The sequence below is a fragment of the Alnus glutinosa genome, chromosome 11 (genome assembly GCF_958979055.1).
Source record: "Alnus glutinosa chromosome 11, dhAlnGlut1.1, whole genome shotgun sequence".
In the NCBI taxonomy this organism is placed as follows: Eukaryota; Viridiplantae; Streptophyta; class Magnoliopsida; order Fagales; family Betulaceae; genus Alnus; species Alnus glutinosa.
This window is the reverse complement of record NC_084896.1, coordinates 27089626-27109781: the sequence shown is the minus strand read 5'-3', so window position 1 is coordinate 27109781 and position 20156 is coordinate 27089626. Positions and strand designations below refer to the sequence as shown.

At 34.3% G+C, this 20156-nt stretch overlaps 2 protein-coding genes across 5 annotated transcripts; both read left to right on the top strand.

Annotated features, from left to right (window-relative positions):
* Positions 1–784: 784 nt before the first annotated feature.
* Positions 785–9566, top strand: LOC133881629 (YTH domain-containing protein ECT4). 4 transcript variants are annotated; one of them, XM_062320597.1, is made up of 10 exons: positions 785–998; positions 1725–1780; positions 2352–2413; positions 3076–3154; positions 5143–5207; positions 5341–5706; positions 6056–6574; positions 6993–7205; positions 7807–7977; positions 9101–9566. In XM_062320597.1, exons 2-10 carry the CDS (start codon positions 1753–1755, stop codon positions 9257–9259), a joined length of 1662 nt encoding a protein of 553 aa, XP_062176581.1. In that variant the 5' UTR covers positions 785–998; positions 1725–1752; the 3' UTR covers positions 9260–9566. The 4 variants fall into 4 exon arrangements, with proteins under 4 accessions (XP_062176581.1, XP_062176583.1, XP_062176580.1 ...); XM_062320599.1 differs by having other exon boundaries at positions 5143–5208; positions 5465–5706; XM_062320596.1 differs by having other exon boundaries at positions 786–998; positions 3076–3232.
* Positions 9567–10329: 763 nt separating this feature from the next.
* LOC133880960 (uncharacterized) lies at positions 10330–19599 on the top strand. The gene is made up of 10 exons (XM_062319930.1): positions 10330–10808; positions 11693–11749; positions 14723–14800; positions 15731–15784; positions 17179–17261; positions 17678–17777; positions 17869–17931; positions 18063–18341; positions 18966–19026; positions 19150–19599. Exons 1-10 carry the CDS (start codon positions 10563–10565, stop codon positions 19245–19247), a joined length of 1119 nt encoding a protein of 372 aa, XP_062175914.1. The 5' UTR covers positions 10330–10562; the 3' UTR covers positions 19248–19599.
* Positions 19600–20156: the final 557 nt, after the last annotated feature.

The window sequence follows — 20156 nt, the reverse complement described above, 5'->3', positions numbered from 1 at the left end:
ATTAACAACTCTTGAATCAAGCCTTTTCTCTCTTTTTTTTTTTTTTTTTTTTTAACAGCAAGTCTTAATGGAGCATCCCTAAGTGAGACGTTTGGAAACATGGATACTACAATTTAAAATGATTGCTAGTTCAATACCCTTATCTCAAAACGACGAATAGTTTGATACCCTTTTGTGAAATTATCCTAAAAAGATATTGTAAGTTGTAACCTCACTAATAAATTGGTGGGTTACATTAACTAAATTGAAATATTGGGAAACATTACACCAAAAGTGATAAATTGAGGAGAGAAAATATAGTTTCACCTTAAGAGTAATAAATTCTTAATGACAAAATAAACCATTGTAATATTTTAAACATCTGGGCAAGATAAATGACATAAATACATTTCATATGTCTTATTTTCAAAATCACATTGGGCAATGTTTGTTAATTTTTTTTTTTTAATTTTAAAGATCAATACATTAATAAATAATTTAAAATACAAAAGACTCCTAAAAGCACAAAAACACTTTTTATTTTCAGGTCTAGTCACAACACCTTTTCGAAAAGAAAAAAAAAATATTTACTTTTTTTAAAAAAAATGATTGTTATACAATTTATGACATAATTTTTATACAAATAACAATTTTTTTTTTTAAATTAACCATTAAATTTATTTTCCCAATAAATCCCACCTTTTTGAAATCCCATTTCCCCTTCTTCAAGTCTTCAACGACAAAGATCTGAATGAACAAACAACTTTGACCTCCTCATCCAACGGCCCACATCCATCCCACTCGAAACTTGGAAAAGATCACAGCCGTCCGTTCCACCGTTAAGGGTTTCTCCTCTCCCTCTTCCCCTTCCCCTTCTCTCTGTCATTCCTCTCTCTCTCTCTCTCTCTCTCTCTCTCAGTATATACGTATTTTTATCGGAAACTGCTTTTCGGGACCAAATAAAGCGGTTTTCCGATTCATACAGATCGGGACTGGCCTAGTCGATCCGAGTTTCGGAGGTTCGTTTAACGGTTCCGGTTATTGCTTTTCTTCAACGTCTTTCTCTGTCTCTCTCTGTCTCTCTCCCTCCCTCCCTCTGAAGTGTTACCGTGTGAGAGAGATCGAACTCGAGCTTTTCTTTTCTTTTCTTTTTTCTTTTTTAAAAAATTTATTTCATAAAGCTTAAGAGTTACGCAATGAAGGTTTTTTTTTTTTTTTTTTTTTTTTTTTTTTTTTTTTTAAAAATATGAATTTGAGAGTGAAGTTCATTACTTTCTTGGGGGATTTCTGCCTACTCTGCTTGGTTTCCGGAAAACATCTGAAAATAGAGCCAAATAAAGCTTATAATTTCTTTACATGTTAGGGTTTGTGCTAGTTTCGTTTATTTTCTCACTGTTTCTCGGAAGCCAAACACAGTTTTGTCGTAAAAGAATCAAATTATGTTGCACGTTTAGCAATGACAATTTCGGACTTCACGAAAGTCGTTATATAACTGTTAAAGATTGACCAAAATTCCGTTTTTTTTCTTAAAATATCTAGCTTTGATGCTTTCAACTGGTAGTAAGTATCTAATTTTATTATTTTTTTATGAAAATGTCCCGGTTAGGAACTGTAGTAGGATTTCCTTTATTGGAAACAGTGTTATGTTAGGAAAAGCGAGGCTGGATTTCTATAAGAACGTAGACGCGGCTAGCTTTCTCTTGGCTAACCCTTTTTTCTTTTTCTTTTCTTCTTGTTGATTGTAGGTTGAATTCCGTTTTTTGAAGACTGAAAATGGCCGGCGAAAAGAAAATCGAGAAACGTATCCTATGTTCTTTTGTTTGATGATCATATTGTGCATTTTCTAAGTGTAAAGTTTAATCTGGTTGTTCGTTTGTGCTGTTTTTAAAGTGTCTGCAGCAGCAACAGTTTTTAAGTCTGCATATTTGTGTGAAATAAATAAAGAATATGATCTGGGTTTTTTATACTGCAATAGTATTGTCTTTGTCGTACCAATTCTGTTTCACTTGTGCTGAAAGATTAAACCTTTTCATATGTAGAATTAAATTATGACCCTGATGACTGAAAGAATCACCCCCAACCTCCCTCCCCAGGCCCAAAGAAAAAGCTGTTGATTTTCTGAGTGTTAATGGTTAGTCTGGAGTTAATGTGGATTAGTGATAACTTTTAAGGTAGTAAATTAACCACAGTGGGTGAATTTGATTTTCTGAATTGGTCGTATGGGTTTGATTATCGGAATTGATCGCATGCCAGAACCAATTCAATTTCATTTTTGCGGGCTTTATGGAAAAGATTCCTTTTTTCTTTTTTCTTTGTATGTTATGGGAAAGATTCATTTAGGTTATTGCGGTTTACTTAACAATATATTCCAGCTGAGCCTGTGGCTACAGGATTGAAGCCAGAATCTGTTGCTGAATTGGGTGAGCAAGAAGTGGTACGTCATAGTTAGCCCTTCTTAATTTCCATTTTATCTTGCTTTCTATTTCGTAATTCTGTATGTTTGCTTCTCTTTTAAGTTGGTTTTTGGCTACAAATAAGATCATTGGGTTTCAAAACCTTTATCATTGAGTTGGCAGCATATTATATTGTCTGTAATTGATCACTCTTTGCCCAATTTTTTTTTTTTTTTTTTGGGTGTTTTGTTTTGTAAGAGGAGATTTTCAGTTTGCAGGTTGTAGTGTTTTTGTGTATTTAATAATAAAATTGCGTATTTTCTCCTTTCTTGAGCATACTGAGGGTTGATAAAATATCTGATTTTTCTGTGTTTTGTGGAAGCAGGCATTTGTATTTTGTTTCTTGTATCATTTGTATTTATGAGCTTAAACATCAAGCCTTGTCTAACTTGCGTTCTTTAGACTGCAATAAGATTATGCTGTGTGTTAAATGCATGTTAACTCGTTTTATTGGTCTCACTGCTTTAGCCTTAGTAACGTGAGATTTACTAGATGCGTTATTATAGAAACCTATTCCTGGGTTTCTCAACATTTCTTTTTGTGGGGTTGGGTTATTGATGTTTATGCATGGCGGATTGATGCATTTACTATCACTTCTATCACTCTTGTATTCACTTGGAAACTGTTCTCATGTTTATTGCAGGCTTCTGGAAAAGATGGGGTACCGACTGATTCAACCTCCTCCTTATCCTCGTTAGTGGATGCTACCTCTAGCTCCAAAGGTGAGACTGATCATGGGTCAGTTGGAGAGCATGGTGTTTACCATCCACCTACTAGCTGTTACAATTATTATTACCCAGGTTAGATGTTAAAATGGTTCTTTGTCCACAAACATGATCTCTATTGATAGAACTAAAGTTGATTTACTAGAAACTCATGAAAATGGTTTGAATGGAAAGTAATGGGGCGTATACAAAGTTGCATAGTGTGTTTAGACCGATATATTTTCTTTATACTATGTCTCAGTCACATAATACCACCTTTATAAAACTACTTACATAATTCTGAAATGATTATAAAATCCCACTGTCATTAGGTCAGAACCAGATCTTCTGCTTTTCCGGAAAATAAAAAATTGTTCATTGTAATATTATATCTATCAAGATAAGCAGAAATCTTGAGCAATAATTTTATTACTTGCTTAAATATTTAAATTCAATATTTTTATGTAATTCTGATTTTAAATATATGTTGGGTACCAGTTATCAAATAAAACATGGATGTTTATGTAAGAAAGAGGAAAACAAAAACATGAATGTTTATGTAATAGAAAGGCAGTTACTTTTGATTTGTTATGTTGAGATTTTTTTTTTAATGTTTGAAGTTCATTACTCACAGTCTATGCAGGAACATGCATTTCTGTTGTATGCAGTTGAGTTATTATTTTCTTTCTCAAAGTGAACCAAACTTTTAGTTAATAATCAATGGCATTATTCAAAAAATTTGCCACCCATAATTAATTTTGGTGAAATATAGTTAGAGCTGCTGAAATATGGGGCTGAGGCTGGTTAGATGTGAAGGAGTAGGACTGAGGCTGGTTTGGCTATGGTGAGATAAGGATCTGCCCATTTTCATTTATGGGATTAACTGAATAGTAGATTCTTGGATTGCTGACAGTAATGTTGTCTGTGGCCCTCCGTTAGTATAGCTGATAAGATGTGTATTGCTGGACTTGCATTCGTCTTTGAAGGTTTAATTTTGGTTTGTCTCAGATAGTAGATCAAGTAGAATCAAATTTGTTAGACGGTTTCTCTGAAGGAGACCCTGATGTCTTGTAATATGAACAGCTAAATTCAATTTGACTTAGCTAAGACTTTGATGCCTTAGATTATCTTCAAGTCATGTGTTTGATGAAGTCGCGTTTCTGATCTCTCTCTCTCTCTCTCTAAAGTGTCTTCATGAATTATTGAAAAAACTTCTATTGTTGAAATAGAAAAGGATTATCTTGTGTGATTATATTTCAAACAGAGGCACTTTGGAAGTGTGTTGAACTAAAAAAACATCAATGTGACTTTGCTATATGGACTGGTTACATTGTGGGTAGTAAAGCTATTTTAGAGTTTGAATTTGACTTGGATTACCAACAGGAATGCTTTTTTTATTGAATTTAAAGTGGGAGAGACAGGCTAGGCCTCAAAATGCAAATCTGAGTTGATGGGCATTGGCCTTTATAGAGGTGTTGGTAGTGTGGCAGTTATCTTTATGGTGATGCAGTGGCAGTGGGCTTTTCAGGCTGATGTCAATTACAATAGCTCTTAAGTGACTTTGGTTGCACTAGTGTGAAGGGATGACCTGGTTGCATTCAGTTTTGTTCAAAGTACTCTTTAACTTACCAAAGGAACATACTTATCAAAAAAAAAACTTACCAAAGGAACATAAAAAAGTTCATCTTCCCATAGTTTGGGGCAAATACTAGACCAGCTTCTGCACCCTTGTGATACTATTTTGGTAGCTAGGTACTTTGCCCAAATATAACATTTGAACCCCCTCATTAAAGATCTATGCACAGAAAGAAGTTTTCCCCCTTTGTTCCACATTCTCTACTATTAGAGTTTTATCTGGGCGTGGAGATTTGCTTGGAATTCTCATTTTGATTGTTCAATTTGCTGTTTGATGTGGAAAGTTTTAGTATAAAACTTAACAATTTAGAATTATCAGCTTTTCTATTCATTTTTAGAGGGAAAATTTTGTTTATTCTGTCATTTTGCAGGATATAATGGATCCTTTTCTCAGTTGGATGATCATTATAATCTTCATGCGGATGGTTCTCATACAGTATGTTCTGCTCCATATACTTTGTGGAAATTTCTGATAAATCTGATATATATCCTGCAAATGTTTACCTACAAATGTGGCATTACAAATTGAAATTGGTGACTCTTACATTCTTCATTGGATGGTACTCCAGGGTATGCAATCTGACAATGGTTCACTGGTATATTACCTGCCTAGCTATAGCCCATATGCTTCTGGGACTCTTGTGGGTGCTGATGGGCAGTGTGCTGGTCAACAACAATATTTTCCTTCCTCAGGATATGTTCAGCAACCTGTCTCCTATGGATCAGAAGCTGTGCCTTGTTATTCATGGGATGCAACATTTGTTGGGGATGTTCCAAATGGAACCACTGCCGGTTTTGTAAATACACAATGTGCTCCAGGTTCGACTACTTTTGCAAAGTCAAATGGCTTCAACTCTATGAAAGTAAACGGCAACGCTGCTAGCAAATTTTCAAAGTCTATTCCTCATACAACACCTATCCGAACACTGAACAAGGTACTTCATTTTTGAAGCAACCTCATTAAAAGTTCATAGTAATTTTGAAGTTTCATGGTATTTGTGTGTGTGTGTGTGTGTATTGCATAACTGCTCTGCCTATCTGATTTCTTGGGGTCCCATTTATTTAAATCATTTACTTATTAGTTGCAGTTAAAGAAGTCTATTGTGTTTCTACATGCTATATGTCTGTTGTTAGTCATCAAAGATTCTTTTCTATTTATAGAGAGGAAATACTTTTGTTTGAAATTGATCTGTGAAGGTGTTATCATTGGTCATTTACACCTTTGAACATGGGATCTCTTATGTGATATAAGTGTTTTGATTGTGTGCACATTTAATGTTACAGGTACCTCATTTACGTTCTGATGTCTCAAAAGGCCTTTTGAAGGGTTATCATCCAATAGGAAATTTGTCGTCATTTACTTACCAAAAACAAGGCCTGTTCTCCCATAATGGTCAAATGAACTACAGACCAAATGGGAGAGAATGGAATGTGAATGATAGAAGTAAGTCGAGAGACAGATACAACAACAAGAATGGAGAATTTGAAGCCCCGACTGAGCTAACTCGTGGTCCTAGGGCCCACAACAAAAGCACTCCTTCAGACTCAACAGGAGAAAAGGCAGAGTTGGGGTTCTCAATCTGCAGAGATGAATACAATCTTCAAGATTTCCAAACTGATTATGAAGATGCGAAGTTCTATATCATCAAGTCCTACAGTGAAGATGATGTTCATAAGAGCATTAAATATAATGTTTGGTCCAGTACCCCAAATGGAAATAAGAAGCTAGATGCAGCATTCCGTGATGCCGAAGCAAAAGCATGTGAGAAAATTAGCAAGTATCCAATCTTCCTTTTCTTCTCGGTGAGTTCAAGTACATTTTTCTGCTAGAATTATTGTTGATTTTTTGTAACTAGAGTACAAATAAGCTAGCTTTATTCTTTTGCTTAATTTTTAATTTCATTTGAGACTTATTTGCTAAAGAGCTGGCTAGATGATTATGATAGTATGGTTGTGCTGTTGATGATGCTTGGAGTAGATAGAAGATAAAGGCTAGGCTAAGAAGGGTAAATAATTTTTTGAATAGAAAAGAAATAGCAGATGTTATAGTCATGGCTGGGGATTTTTGTGTGTTTATTTATCTATTCACACATGTGCAATAGTTTTGCAGACACTGATTGTGGTGGACAGATGCGTACTCTATTAATGATGATTATGCCTTAATGTGTTGTCTAAAGTTATATTACTGTTATACTTATCCTTTTCTAACTCATTATTTCAGGTTAATGGAAGTGGACAGTTTTTGGGTGTTGCTGAGATGATTGGGCGGGTGGACTTTGATAAAGACATGGACTTTTGGCAACTTGACAAGTGGAATGGCTTCTTCCCAGTAAAGTGGCATATAATTAAAGATGTTCCTAACCCTCAGTTGCGGCACATTATCCTTGAAAACAATGATAACAGGCCTGTGACTTTTACCCGGGACACTCAAGAGGTATCACTTATTTTTCTTTGTTTATAGCACTCCACTTGCGATCGCTAGTTAGAAAGTGTGGCTGGTCTTTGATTTTTGTTTCTCTTTCCTTTGGTTACGTCCTTATAATATTTTGTTTTGGAAAAAGTGTTGTAAACTTATGCCAAACGTGTCTAAAAAGTAGAAAAGCTGCTTCAGCCGTCTAGATTGGAATGATTTGGCATTTTATGATATATAATCTAGTTTGAACATCACTTACCAGAAATATTCTATGAAACATCCTGTTCTGCTTTCCTTGTTTGCTCCGTTTTAAAATTGAGACATTGCTGGGAGCAAAATGACTTGGAAATCAATTGTCTATTTTTATGTATTTTGGTTTTATCAAAATTTCCGCATTACCCTAACCCCATTGTAATTGAAATCAGGATCCAGTTGAGTTGAGATGAGTTACTTCTACCAAATTTTAATAAAAGTTATTATGATTGTGGTTTTTGAGATAACATCGATTAAGGCAAGGAAACGCTTCTCATAGCCTGAAGAAATTCAGAATTGAGACAATTGTCAACATTTTGTGTTTGTTAGCCATTATTGAGACTGTTGTTTTTGTTGTTATACTTTGCAGATTGGACTCAAGCAAGGTTTGGAAATGCTGAATATTTTTAAGAGTTACACAGCAAAAACATCTTTGTTAGATGATTTTAATTTTTATGAAAATCGGGTGAAGTCTCTTAATTCCAAAAGCAGTAAGCCTGCAACTCCACAAATGGAAATGTACAGTAACGGCAATATTTCTGTAAGTTTCTTCTACTTTCTCTCTAACAATGCTACAATTACTCCCTGAGCAAAGAACCACCTTTTCTATGAATATTTTTATGCAGTGGCAGCTCTAATTCATTATTTCTGTATATAAGAACATAGTTTATGCCTTCATGGTCACTGATGAAAATCAAGATGTAGGAAGGCCGCCTGATTTTCACATTGTATTTGCATACTTTTTCTGTCCGTCGCACATTATTAGGTGGTGGTATTGGTTGCTGAATTATGTGGAGATCAGTGTATTTCATATTTTGTACCAAGTGGAGCCGTATAAGTATCTTTTAAGTCTTTTTAAAAATGGGGCCTCCTGTATGCTGATGCTTTGATTTGCTTGTTTTTATTAATCTACTGATCTAGTTCACTATTCTTACACGCATGATGGAATTTATGGAGGAATTATTTACCATTTAAAAATGGGGCCTAAAGGAATTTGTAGAGTGGGGTGGGTTATGAGATCAATTTCTTTTCCTCAAATTACTCACAAAAAGAAATTAAAAAATCAATTGTTATAAGTAACAACTCCTGCTGATTTCTCCTCATTTACATTGACCTCTGTGTCTTAGAACCATAGTCGACAATGTTGTCTCTTTTGGTTTGTAACGAGTAATGCTATATACTACAACTATCCTACAATGCTGATGTTGCAGTCCTAATCAGTTATTAGATTATTATTATTTTTTTAATTTTTTATTTTACAAGTATTGATTCAAAAGTTGGTTGAGACTGCCACGTCAACATTATGGGATAGTTATTATTACTTATATAAAAAAAAAAACATTGTTGGATAGTTATGAGATAAAAATATAGTTTATAACATTACTCTTTTGTAAATCTTTATGTCATATGATGCTGCGGCTGGTTTGCAAGGTTACTTAGAATTATTGTGAAAGCTAAAAATTTCACCGAATCATGTTGAATCAAGTTAAGTAAGGTTTATGGCTGTGTCTTGCTTCTCTTACTAGCATTAGTGTTATGCCCTTGAGGTTTTATTTATTTTGTCTCTCTGTTTCTTTTATCACCTATTGCAGCTGTTCTAGCTTTGTAATTCTGTGACATCTTTTTTGCTTTTTTTGTTTTTTGGTTTTTTTTCCTTCCTGCAGAGTAATTCTGGGGGCATCAAGAGAAGTTCAGATCCCAGTTCACTTATCAATCTCACTAAGAATCTCTCCCTCAATGCCTCCCCTCTGAAGAGTAGTTCTGTAAAGAATCCTCCGATAGCAAATTCAATTCCTTCAGTTTCGGCAACATCAGCATTTTAGATGTTTTAGGGTTAGTTGCCATGCAGTAGGCTTAGAGCTTCCCCCCCTCTTGTGTACCCTTTTTAATTTCATTGTTTTTTTCCTTGTTGGCTTCTGCGTTTATTTATTTTCCTGTGTGGGTTTTTGGAGTCCTGCGGTGATGTTTCAAGTTTTGTTTAGTTGTTGTTTGGTTTCTACAAGTATATGTAGTTGTTTTTGTGCTTGAATCCAGATTTCATCACAGAGATGATTTTTATTTTTTAGCATTCTATTTTTCAGTTGGCTCAGGGAATCTCTTAAGTTAATGGAAAAGAAGCATTTCAGTTGATGATTGGACTTTCATTATTCTTTGCTGTATTCTCTCTTTGTTCTTTTCTGTCTAATGCATCTTCCCTATTGCGAAAAAGAAGACAAAAGAGGTGGGGGAGAGAAATAAAAGATAACATAAATGTAATTAAAATAGTTCAACCCTAAAGGTTCTGAGGGGCTTGCTTGGACTGAAAATCCTTTCTAAATCCTGTCCAATTTTTAGGTCAATGCATTTTCTAATGTGGATTGCTCTTAAAGGATCTTGCGGAGGACTTTCTTTCTTTTTTTTTTCTTTTTTTTTTTTTATTATTATTTTTTTTTTATTTATCAAATTGGGTTGGAAAAGCTCTTTTAATCCCCAGTGGCCCAGTGTATTAAATTGGCATATGAAGAATATGATTTTAATAAATTGGATTGGAGGAATTTCTTGGGTTTGGAAGAAAATTTCGTTGTATATTTATTTCTTTATTTTTTTTGTTATTTGGTAAACTTCAAACTAAAAACCTGTAATTTGCTCCTCCAAAATGAAGAGTTATGGGTGGCATGAAATCCTCAATTCTTTGAAAAGAAAATGAAGGAACAAAATTGGCCTCCTTAAAGTATTAAAGAGAACCTATTTGGTCATGGGATCAAAATAAAAAACAAGGAAAAACAAAAGCATGCAGCAATTCATACAACCTATTAAACAACTTACTAGAAAAGACAAGAAAATCTATCTGAAATGTTATGAAATCCTCTCTTCTGCGATATTTCGGCACAAATAAGAATTTTGTATAATTAATTGCTTTGAATTGCATGCATTTCAAGCAACCTTACAAAAATGGGAATTTTTATATACGAAATCACAAACTCAAACACACCGTTACTTTTTCTAACCCATGATCGGGGAGCACAACCTTTTGAACCCAAACACTAGGTAAAACCCCTAAACCCTGTGCCTCCCAACGTTCAAAACCAGAGAAACCCACTTGTTTCCTGTTTGGAAGTCGAGAAAGTGTGAGAAAAGTTAAGATTCATGACGGAAAATCCCAAGCACTTGTTAGACAGTGTTTCAGAGTCTTCCCAAAGGCCTTCCAAAATCGCAAAAACCGCAGTCGAAGAGTTAAGCGACGACGAAGAGGAACAACAACCACCAGCACAAGAGCCCATGAACCCAAACACTAGAATCCAACGTTATCTGGTGGCGATCGAGTACATTGGTACTCGCTTCTCTGGGTCTCAGAAGCAGCCTAATTGTCGTACTGTCGTTGGCGTTCTTGAGGTGCTCCCCGAGATTTTTGTTTTTTGTTTCTGTTTTTTTTTTATAAGTACTTTTTGCTTGTAAGCAAAAGTTGCATTCTTTTCGGTCTAGAAAACAGAAAACTACTGCCAAAATGATAAAAGGAGCAGCTTTTATATTTGTGATTGCTAAAAATGAGACTAATTCTGCGTTTGATTGTTGAGAAAGTGGTTTTAAAGAAAGAAACTTGAGCTTTTTTATTAATTGAAGTAACATATAATTGGGATGATGAGAATTCAGAAGAAAAGAAAATAAAAGAAATTTTGAGTGTTCTGCCATTAGTTTTGGGTGCCCAAATTTATAAAATCCTCAACTCGCCAAAATCCACAATTGGGTTATGCCCAGTTGACTGGAAGTTTTCTTTTTTCAGGAGCTCCAAATAGTGACATTCTATGTTCTTTATCCTATATTCAAACATTAAAATTATGTTCTTTTAAGGTTTTTTTTTTTTTTTGTTATTTAATTGATGAAGAAAATCGGCATATCAGATGGAGGAGTTCTATAAGGTTGAATTGAGTGGACGATTTAGTTTTCTTGGCTTTGAAATAATGAGAACTTCATGACTGCATGTTCTTATTTCTTTTATTTTCATCTATGCACATTATCTGTTATTTTTACTTTTTATTGTTATTGTTTTTCTTAGCAAGCAAAGAGTGAGTGATGTTTCCTTATTAACCGGTAGAGTCCTTGCATTTTCTTTTCATGGGTATAATTGGATGAGAATGCTTTTTTTTATGAATAACAATAATTTTATTTAAAGAAAATGGCAAAACCCTCGTACACAAAAAGTATACTTGGATGAGAATGCTAACTACTATTTCATATTGATTGTTTGCCTGATCGTTGGTGTTTTATGGTTTGTGTAGGAAGCTTTTCATAAATTTATTGGCCAGCCAGTTTCGATTTTGGGTTCAAGTCGAACTGTAAGTATATACCCTTCGGCTGCCCGATCATATTGAGTTTTATAAAATATAAAAACAGAAAATTGCTGGTCACTTTTAATTTGACATTTGTTTCACTTTTTCAAGATAGATTAGGATTTGTGAGTGAATGTCCTTACTTCACATATGATCTGAATGCTGTTTTTTGAAATGAACTTGTTGGATAGAACAATTTCTTTCAATTCAAAATTTCTTTGCAATTATCAAGCAATTTGTTTGGATTCCTCATTTCCATCTTTAACCAGATTTTGTTGGATTTTGAACGTCACAGAGTGCTTCCATCTTGATTGGTATTGGTCAATTGATGGATAGGCATCCTTCTCCAGATCAGGGAAAACAAGAGGACAATCTAAATGGAAAATAATGGGTATAATATAATTGCTTAAGATCTAATCAAATTAAAGTAGATCTGTTTCTGATCCTACCTTGATAAACTTGACATTGTTATAAATGCTATTATGGAATTTGATACCATGAACTTTTCACTAATATCTTGTTGCATGTATTTAAGAATTGTTGAGGGTTGTAAACGAGTCGAGTCGAGTGAGCCGGAGCCGAGCTCAAGCTCATTCATCACGAGCTCGAGCCGAGTTCAAGCTTATGACGAGTTTTAAAAATTAAGTTCAAGTCGGTTTGTAGTAATTTGGAGATTTATTGGATAATTCTGCCTACTTCAACCGTAGGTCAGAGACTGTATTTATAAGAAGAGAGTTAGTCCTTGGATAGGACTATACAAAGCTATCTTGAAACCATAGAGAAGTCCTTTAGTAGGACTGTACAACCTGTAGATAAGAGACCTAAAACTATATAACTTATAGTAGTAGAAACATAAGATAATGTAGAAACCTAAAGCTATACAACTTGTAGTAGAAACATAAGAGAACTATAACTTGTAGTAGTAGAAACATAATAGAACTATACAACTTGTAGTAGTAGAAACATAATAGAACTAATTATTGACAGATTTATCTTTATCAGAAGATAAAGATATATCTGGTCTAATACGGCTAAATGAGCTCGAATCGAGCTCGAGCTCATGACGAGTTTTAAAAATTAAGTTTAGTTCGGCTGAGTTTGTTGTAAGTTATATAGTTTATTTAACATACCAAAAAAGAGGTGAGCTCATGTAAAAATTAATATTACATTATATAATATATAAACAATATATATTTATATTTAAACAATATATATTTATATTGTACGCTAAATAAACTATATAACTTACAATAATAAATAAATGATGTAATAATTGTTAAATATCTAATGATATTACTTATGACATAATAAAGTGATTACATGTCATATGGCACAATGTTATATTATTATATGATCATATAGTCCTATAATCCTATTATATTACATGAATAATATTGATTAAGTATCTTATATATATATAGGTTTACATTAAACGAGCTAGCTAGGCTCCCGAGCCCTCAAACGAGTCGGGTGAGTGGGTTGGGTCGAGCTTTAAACGAGTTAGGTTCGCAAGCCTCTATTGAGTTTTGTCGAGCGAGTTGGGTATGTATCACTTACTAATCGAGCGGGTTTCTATAGTGTCGAGCTCGAGTCGAATTTAACCGGGCGGGTATCGAGTGAGCTGTCAGACGGACTGGTTATTTACATTCCTCGACTCATAAACAATTGACAGAATTTTTATGCTTATAAAATTCCAAAAAAAAAAAAAAAGAATATAAAAGATCTAAAGAAGATATTCTTATCAATAAATTATCTATAAAAAAATACTGAAATACACTTTTGGTCCCTAAATTTTGCATGTTATGTGTCATTCGGCTTGTGCCACCTCACTACTCAAAAGTCGTAATTCAACTGCATGGGACAAAATGAATGTGAGTATGGAGCTTGAGGGATGGATTAAAATCATAAAAATTATGTCATGCAATAAGTTTAGAAGTATCTTCTTTATTTCTTCTGTAGCAAATCATGTTTTTTTTGCTGACAATCTGACAATATGGTTTTATATATGGAATAAGAATTACTATTAGGTCAATGTGTAAAGCTTAATTGAGTGATAAAGTTACCATTGGAAATTTTTGCTTATCTTGATTGAGAAAATTGTTCTGGTGAACAATCTTTATTTTCCAGCTAAGTGTTCCTTCTGCTTAAAGGCTGATTCTAACCTAATGACTAATATTACATTCATATTGAATCGTAAAACTAACTGGCTTCTCATCTTAATGTGATTGATTACATATTAGGAAGAAAAAATTTTGTTCGAACATTCTATGCAATGTTGATGTACCTCCTTGCATGTAGTTTTATTTGCAACCATTTTTATGGGTTTCTACGGAATTGACTCCACTAATAGACATCATTTTGTGGACAAAGGAGTATTTTTACATCTAACAGGGTAATAATGATTTTAGTAGCTGGTAGATTGATATTAAACACCATGCTTTCTGACTCTTGATCACTTACTATGTAAATTAACAAGATCCAGGCTTGATGAAAATTGGAGGTAAAACCACACTCAAGGACTTTAAAATAGACGATTGACAGTACACGTAGTTTACTTACACCCATTGTAAACTGACTAATCTGTTTTGTGTATGCGTTGCAACTCATAAGGTGATACAATTGTTGAGAGGATTTTCTGGTAGATGTATCATAATTTGCTTCATAGTAGTTATCTTTTTTTTTTTTGATAAGTAAACGAAATATCATTCAACTCAAGTACACAAAAAGTACACAAAAGAAACACCTAGCTAGAAAGAGACTTTTTTTTTTTTTTTAATAATAGATCTAGAGACTTATGTTTATTTGTTTGTAACTACTTTTTCTGTGCATTTATGTTATCTTCTACTTGCTGAATAATGCATTTGCATGCAGCACAAATATGCTCTTCAGCTTTTTAAATATGTCCTCGTTATCTATTAGCATGTGCTATTTTTATATAGAACATGATGTGCAGGGATGTTTACTTTCTTACTACTGCAGGATGCAGGGGTGCATGCCTTATCAAATGTTTGTCATGTAGATGTCGAACGCATAAGCAAAAGGAAGCCTGTTGAAGTGGTATGCCACCAATCAGTTATTACAGAAGTCTCTTCTTAGAGAATGTGTGCTTTTCTTATGGTGCCGATAAGAATTTAACTTGAAGTGAGCTCCCATTTGTGCTTCTTGTAGCAATGAATAGGGAAAAAGTACCCATAAGTTGATGATAGGGCTATTATAAATTTGTGGGGCTGGTAAGGAACTTGTAAAAATGTATCCATAAGTTGAGATTTAGTGTTGTTGGTTTTCTTTTAACCTTTACAGGCCTGAATGATGTGGTTGTAGAACCAATTTCTTATTCCACATTTTACTCCCATCAAATTTATTTGCTAAGTTGGAGAAAAATTCTGATGATTATTGAAATCTACATTAGTAAGTGGAAGAGGCTTTGATAGATGTTCAATTGATTTTGTTTGGTAAAAGTGGCTTTCGATAGTGTTACTTTGATGCTATCCTTTTGGCCTATGAATATGAAGTTCATTGAATTTGTGATTTCTATAGAGATTGGAAGGTCATCTTCCATTAGAGTTATTACTATAGGCCTATCATACTTTCTTGGAAGCTACCTTCTTTAAGTGAACTTAAAGTTGAAGTCTGGTGGATGTCATCTTGGCAATTTAGGTCCTCTATCTTTTCTGGAATGGAAGAGGGAAATCATCTTCAGTGCAAGTATGTATGCCTTTGACATGAGGCTATGTAGTGTAAAAGAGATCTGAGCCCTTGTGGTACACCAAAAGAAAGAAAAGCACCTTGTTTTGAGGAAGGTCATAATGAGAGGTGCTCATGTATTGACATTGGTTGGGCCAAAAGTACTTCAGTCGTCCTTAGAGGACTTCGTCACCTAATGCCTTCTGTCATGAGTTTTGTTGTTTACGTTAAATTAAGAGCTATGAAAATATCTGAATTTAATATTAAGTGCTAAATTGCTTTTTCATTCTTTTTCAAATGCAGTTACCTCCTCATGATCCTGTGGTGGTCAGAAGAGCTGTGAACCATTTCTTACAGGTGTTGTTTCTTATATCTCGCAATTTTCTTTTAAGGATTGTGGCCGTATGCCTGTTCTCGATTCTCTTTTCTACAGGCCCTGCTTGACCTTGTTCTTTGCTCTTTATAAGCAAGCAAAGCCACAAGGAGAGCTGGTGTTTGCATCACCTTTCTTTCCTCACTTGTTCTGATTGATTGGCGTTGTAATAAATCTGAGTTCTTACATGTCCTAATTTTGGAGATATGTTGTCAATGGCTAAAATCGTTTTGATTATCCCATCAATTGGCTTAAATGGCTTTGGGTAATTTTGAAAAAGGCTGTTGCAAAATAAATGGCCAATTTGCAAGCAAATGGGCTCTGAGGAATAAAAAACAGCTTAGGTAGCTCCAAGCAGTGCGCAGTTACTGCACTTAATAGTAAGTGCTGAATGTAGGCTTTTGCAATTGTTGGCTTATGAAAATAGGCCTATTATCTCATTATTGGGAAGATGTCAAGTGGGTCCTGCAGAGACCAAGATCTATGGCAGAGCTAATTGGTTTGTTTAAGTCGACTTGAGAAATCCAATTTCTATACTTACCTACCTTTTGGTTTTGGAATTGGATATCGAGGCCTGGTTATTTCAAATATTCCACTTACCTCCCCTGTTAAACAGTCGTCAAAAAATGTTAAATTGTGAGTGTAGAAAATTAATTCTGTAACCAGAAACATGTAATCAAATGAAGAAATTTTGCTAGATAGACTCAAGATTTTCTCGTCAGTTAGTTATGTGACATTTTTGGATGCTAATTTTGTAGACAGTTTTGATTGTCGCAGATATCTTGTGTTGTTTCAAAATTTATTCAGTATTGTTAAGGTTGGCCAAATTATACACTTATCTCTTAAATTTTTTAGTGTCAAGAATTGTATTACAATAATGTTCTCTTAACCGTAAAACTTTGCAGCAGTGAGGTGCTGATGCTTGTTGTGTCTGTTACAATAGTTTTTGTTCAAATTTTATTGTATGTCATTCTAATTCCATTTTCCTTATGTTGGGTCTTGTATGAATTAAGTATGGTCCAAAACATTGTCCAAATCCAATCTGTTATGCGGATGACTCTGTTTTCAATAGTTTTTTTTTTTTTTTTTCATTGAACTGCCTCATCAGTAGATGAAGGTTTCAACTCACTGTGTAGCCTGCTTAGATTGCAAGACACAGGAGAAACCATTTAACATGTTCTGATAAAACCTCGTCCCCGGTGGAATATACATGAAATTGTGGATCAGAAACACATTCAACCTGCATATTTCAGGTTTCATATATGAATCATGGTCATTTTAACCATCTCCTGCATCATTGTTTAGGAGATTCTGACTCAATTTTTTTTTTTTTTTTAGAAGTACATTCTGACTCAATTTTCATTTTGGTTTTTGTCAGAAGAATGAAGGTGATATAATGGTGACTGATGTTCAGTGTGTTCCAGCTGATTTTCACGCTAGATACAAAGCTCAAGAGCGCACGTAGGTAGTCATTAATCGAAATTGTGTTCATAGTAATTGCAGCTAACAGTGGACCCTGAGAATTTTACTTCACTTTCAATTAATTTTTAGCTTGTATAGTTTTCTGTTGGATGTAAAACTGGGTTGGATCTAGCTGCCTATGCCATTTGGCTCATGATGGTATCAAAAAGAGAGGAATTGCTAAGTGGGGGAATATTTTGGCGGTATATCTTCCATTCGTAAAGTTCAAGTGATTTATTTGTGATTAGTTTTTTAATTACTAATATCAAACTCTGGATTAATGTTAGAAATGCACCATGGTTTGTCCCTGCCTGAATATACGTTCTTATGTTTTTCTTAGTGTTATGGCTGTTTTCATTTACTTGAACATTAAAAAATAAATAAATATTTGAATTGTCATTAAATATCTCATTTAGGTACTTCTACCGCTTGCTCTCTGGGCCAGAGCCTTTGTCAACCTTTGAGAGGGACCGGGCATGGCATGTTCCTGGGGAGTTAGATATTCTTGCTATGCAGGTTATTTATTAACAAATATCAATGGATTCTAGTTTCCTAGTGATACCCGTTTGTCTGTTTATTTGATTAAAGAAAATCTTTGATCATGCAGGAAGCAAGCAAAGTTCTTGTTGGTCATCATGATTTTAGTTCCTTTAGAGCAGCTGGCTGTCAGGTTGTTCCTAATTTACAAGATACTACGCAGATACTGATTTTCTTTTTTAATCCAGCTAATGTTTCGGTAGTCTTTCAATATAAAAGTTCTCTTACCTATCTTAATTGCTGTAAAATGACTGCGATTTGCAGGCAAAATCACCCATGAGAACTTTAGATGAACTCAATATTTTTGAGGCAGTTTCAAACCCATATTTTCCGACAATTACCGAAAGGAGACAAACCAATTTGACCTTGGAAGATCTTCATGCAAGGTCCAACAAGTCTGAGTCTGACCTGTCTCCTAGTTCTATTTCCATTGATGATAGGGCAAGAGGGTTAAATGGTGGAACTGATCTTGGGTTTGGCATAAGAAGAAGGCATCGTTGCTTTGTGGTAACAGCGCGGGCACGCTCTTTTCTTTACCACCAGGTTTGCTGCCTTTTCCACATGTTATTGCAGTTCACTAGCTGTTTATACACTGTATTTATTAATTCATTGCTTTGGTTAATTGTTCTCTGTAAGTTGGTATTCATATGGACTTAAAACTGTCATAAACCTCCAGTTTTCCAGAGTGTTTGAGTTTGTATTTCTGTTCTTCTCTAAAAGTATTTTACGCTTAGATGGCGCCCAATAGATCATGTGATATCCTCAGTTAAAAGGATAAAATTTGACACAGAGGTTTATGTGACCCGTAACATTGTCTACTTCACTCGGGCACTCCATTTTTTTTTCTACTTTTTGTAAGTTTTTAGATATTTTATTGAGATGCTGATGTAACTTGAGGGGTTTGTTCAAGTGTAACCTTTAAATTGTTACCATGCCTTTGATTAACACTAGAATACTTTTGGATAGTTTTTTTTTTCCTTCAAATAATGCTGGAAAATGTGAATTAGTACAACAAAGTGATTAGAAATATTCCTTTCTCACTCTCTCTCTCTCTGATTATAGTATCCCATCTTTTCTAGCTATAGTTTAGGTTCTTTTTTTCTTTTTCTTCGGTAAATAGCTGTAGTTTATCATGACCAGTTGACTGAAATTGTTGTAATTCCTCAGGTTAGACTGCTTGTTGGTGTTCTAAAAGCTGTTGGAACTGGAGATTTAACAATTTCAGATGGTGAATTTACCTCTCTATGGCTCTATTAATATTATCGTATACTTGCATGCAGATAGCGAATTGTTTAATTTAAGTCTTTGTTTTGACTGATTTCTGTGTCTTTCACATATTGAATAATTTCAGTTGAAAGAATCCTAAATGCAAAGACTGTGACTGCTGCAAGTCCCATGGCCCCCTCATGTGGACTCTACCTTGGGCATGTGAAATATGATCTGCCATGAGAGGAGTATAAACTATAAAGGAATGTGGTTTCAATATAGACTTGTCATGGACTGTGACTGCTGCAGTGTCCATGTGATAGTTGACCCAGTTGCACTGAGCCTTTGACAGAAGTGGAAAATCTTATTAAGACTGACTGCTGCAGCAGTATCCATGTGATAGTTGACCCAGTTGCACTGAGCCTTTGACAGATTGATCACTAAGGCATGGGAAGCAAGTGGAACTTATATACTGCAATGTAATTGTCTGGAATTTGTGATGAACGCGCACCATTTTTTTTTTTTATATGAAGCTTGGATCTCCAAAACTGATGACATTGGCTTAATTTAGAGAGTTCATCTTCTTTACTCTTCAGTTTGCTCTATAGGTTTCTTTCTGGTCTTTTGAGCAAGTACACTCTGCTCCCTCTCCCTTTCTCCATAGCCTAATTCAGCTTTTTTATATTTCTTATTAGAGAAATGTTATATAACACTCTTTTTATCCACACAATTATCCTGAAATGTTGAGGTGACAGTCTTAATCATCAACCCTTAGATTATTTATTTAGCAAAGACTAATCTAAGGGTTGGTAACAATTCATAATGTGTTTTTCAACTAATCACACCTTATGACCACCCTCTCTCATCGACCTTCATCCTATGATTAGTCCTTGCATATCGATAAAGTTTTCTTTTAAATCAGATTGGAAAAAAAAAATAAAAAAAAATCAATCAAATTCATTAAAATGAGATCTGTCCTTAATACATTTAATTCTTACATACATTTTAAAAAATGCATGTAAAAATGCACGAACATGCTGTATTCTTTACAAAATCTTACAGGCTCTTACAAGGACAGTAGAGAGAACGTTTTCTTAGAGGGCTTTATTGGCTTTGATACATACCAGTTACAAAAAGGTTACAGAGAATACC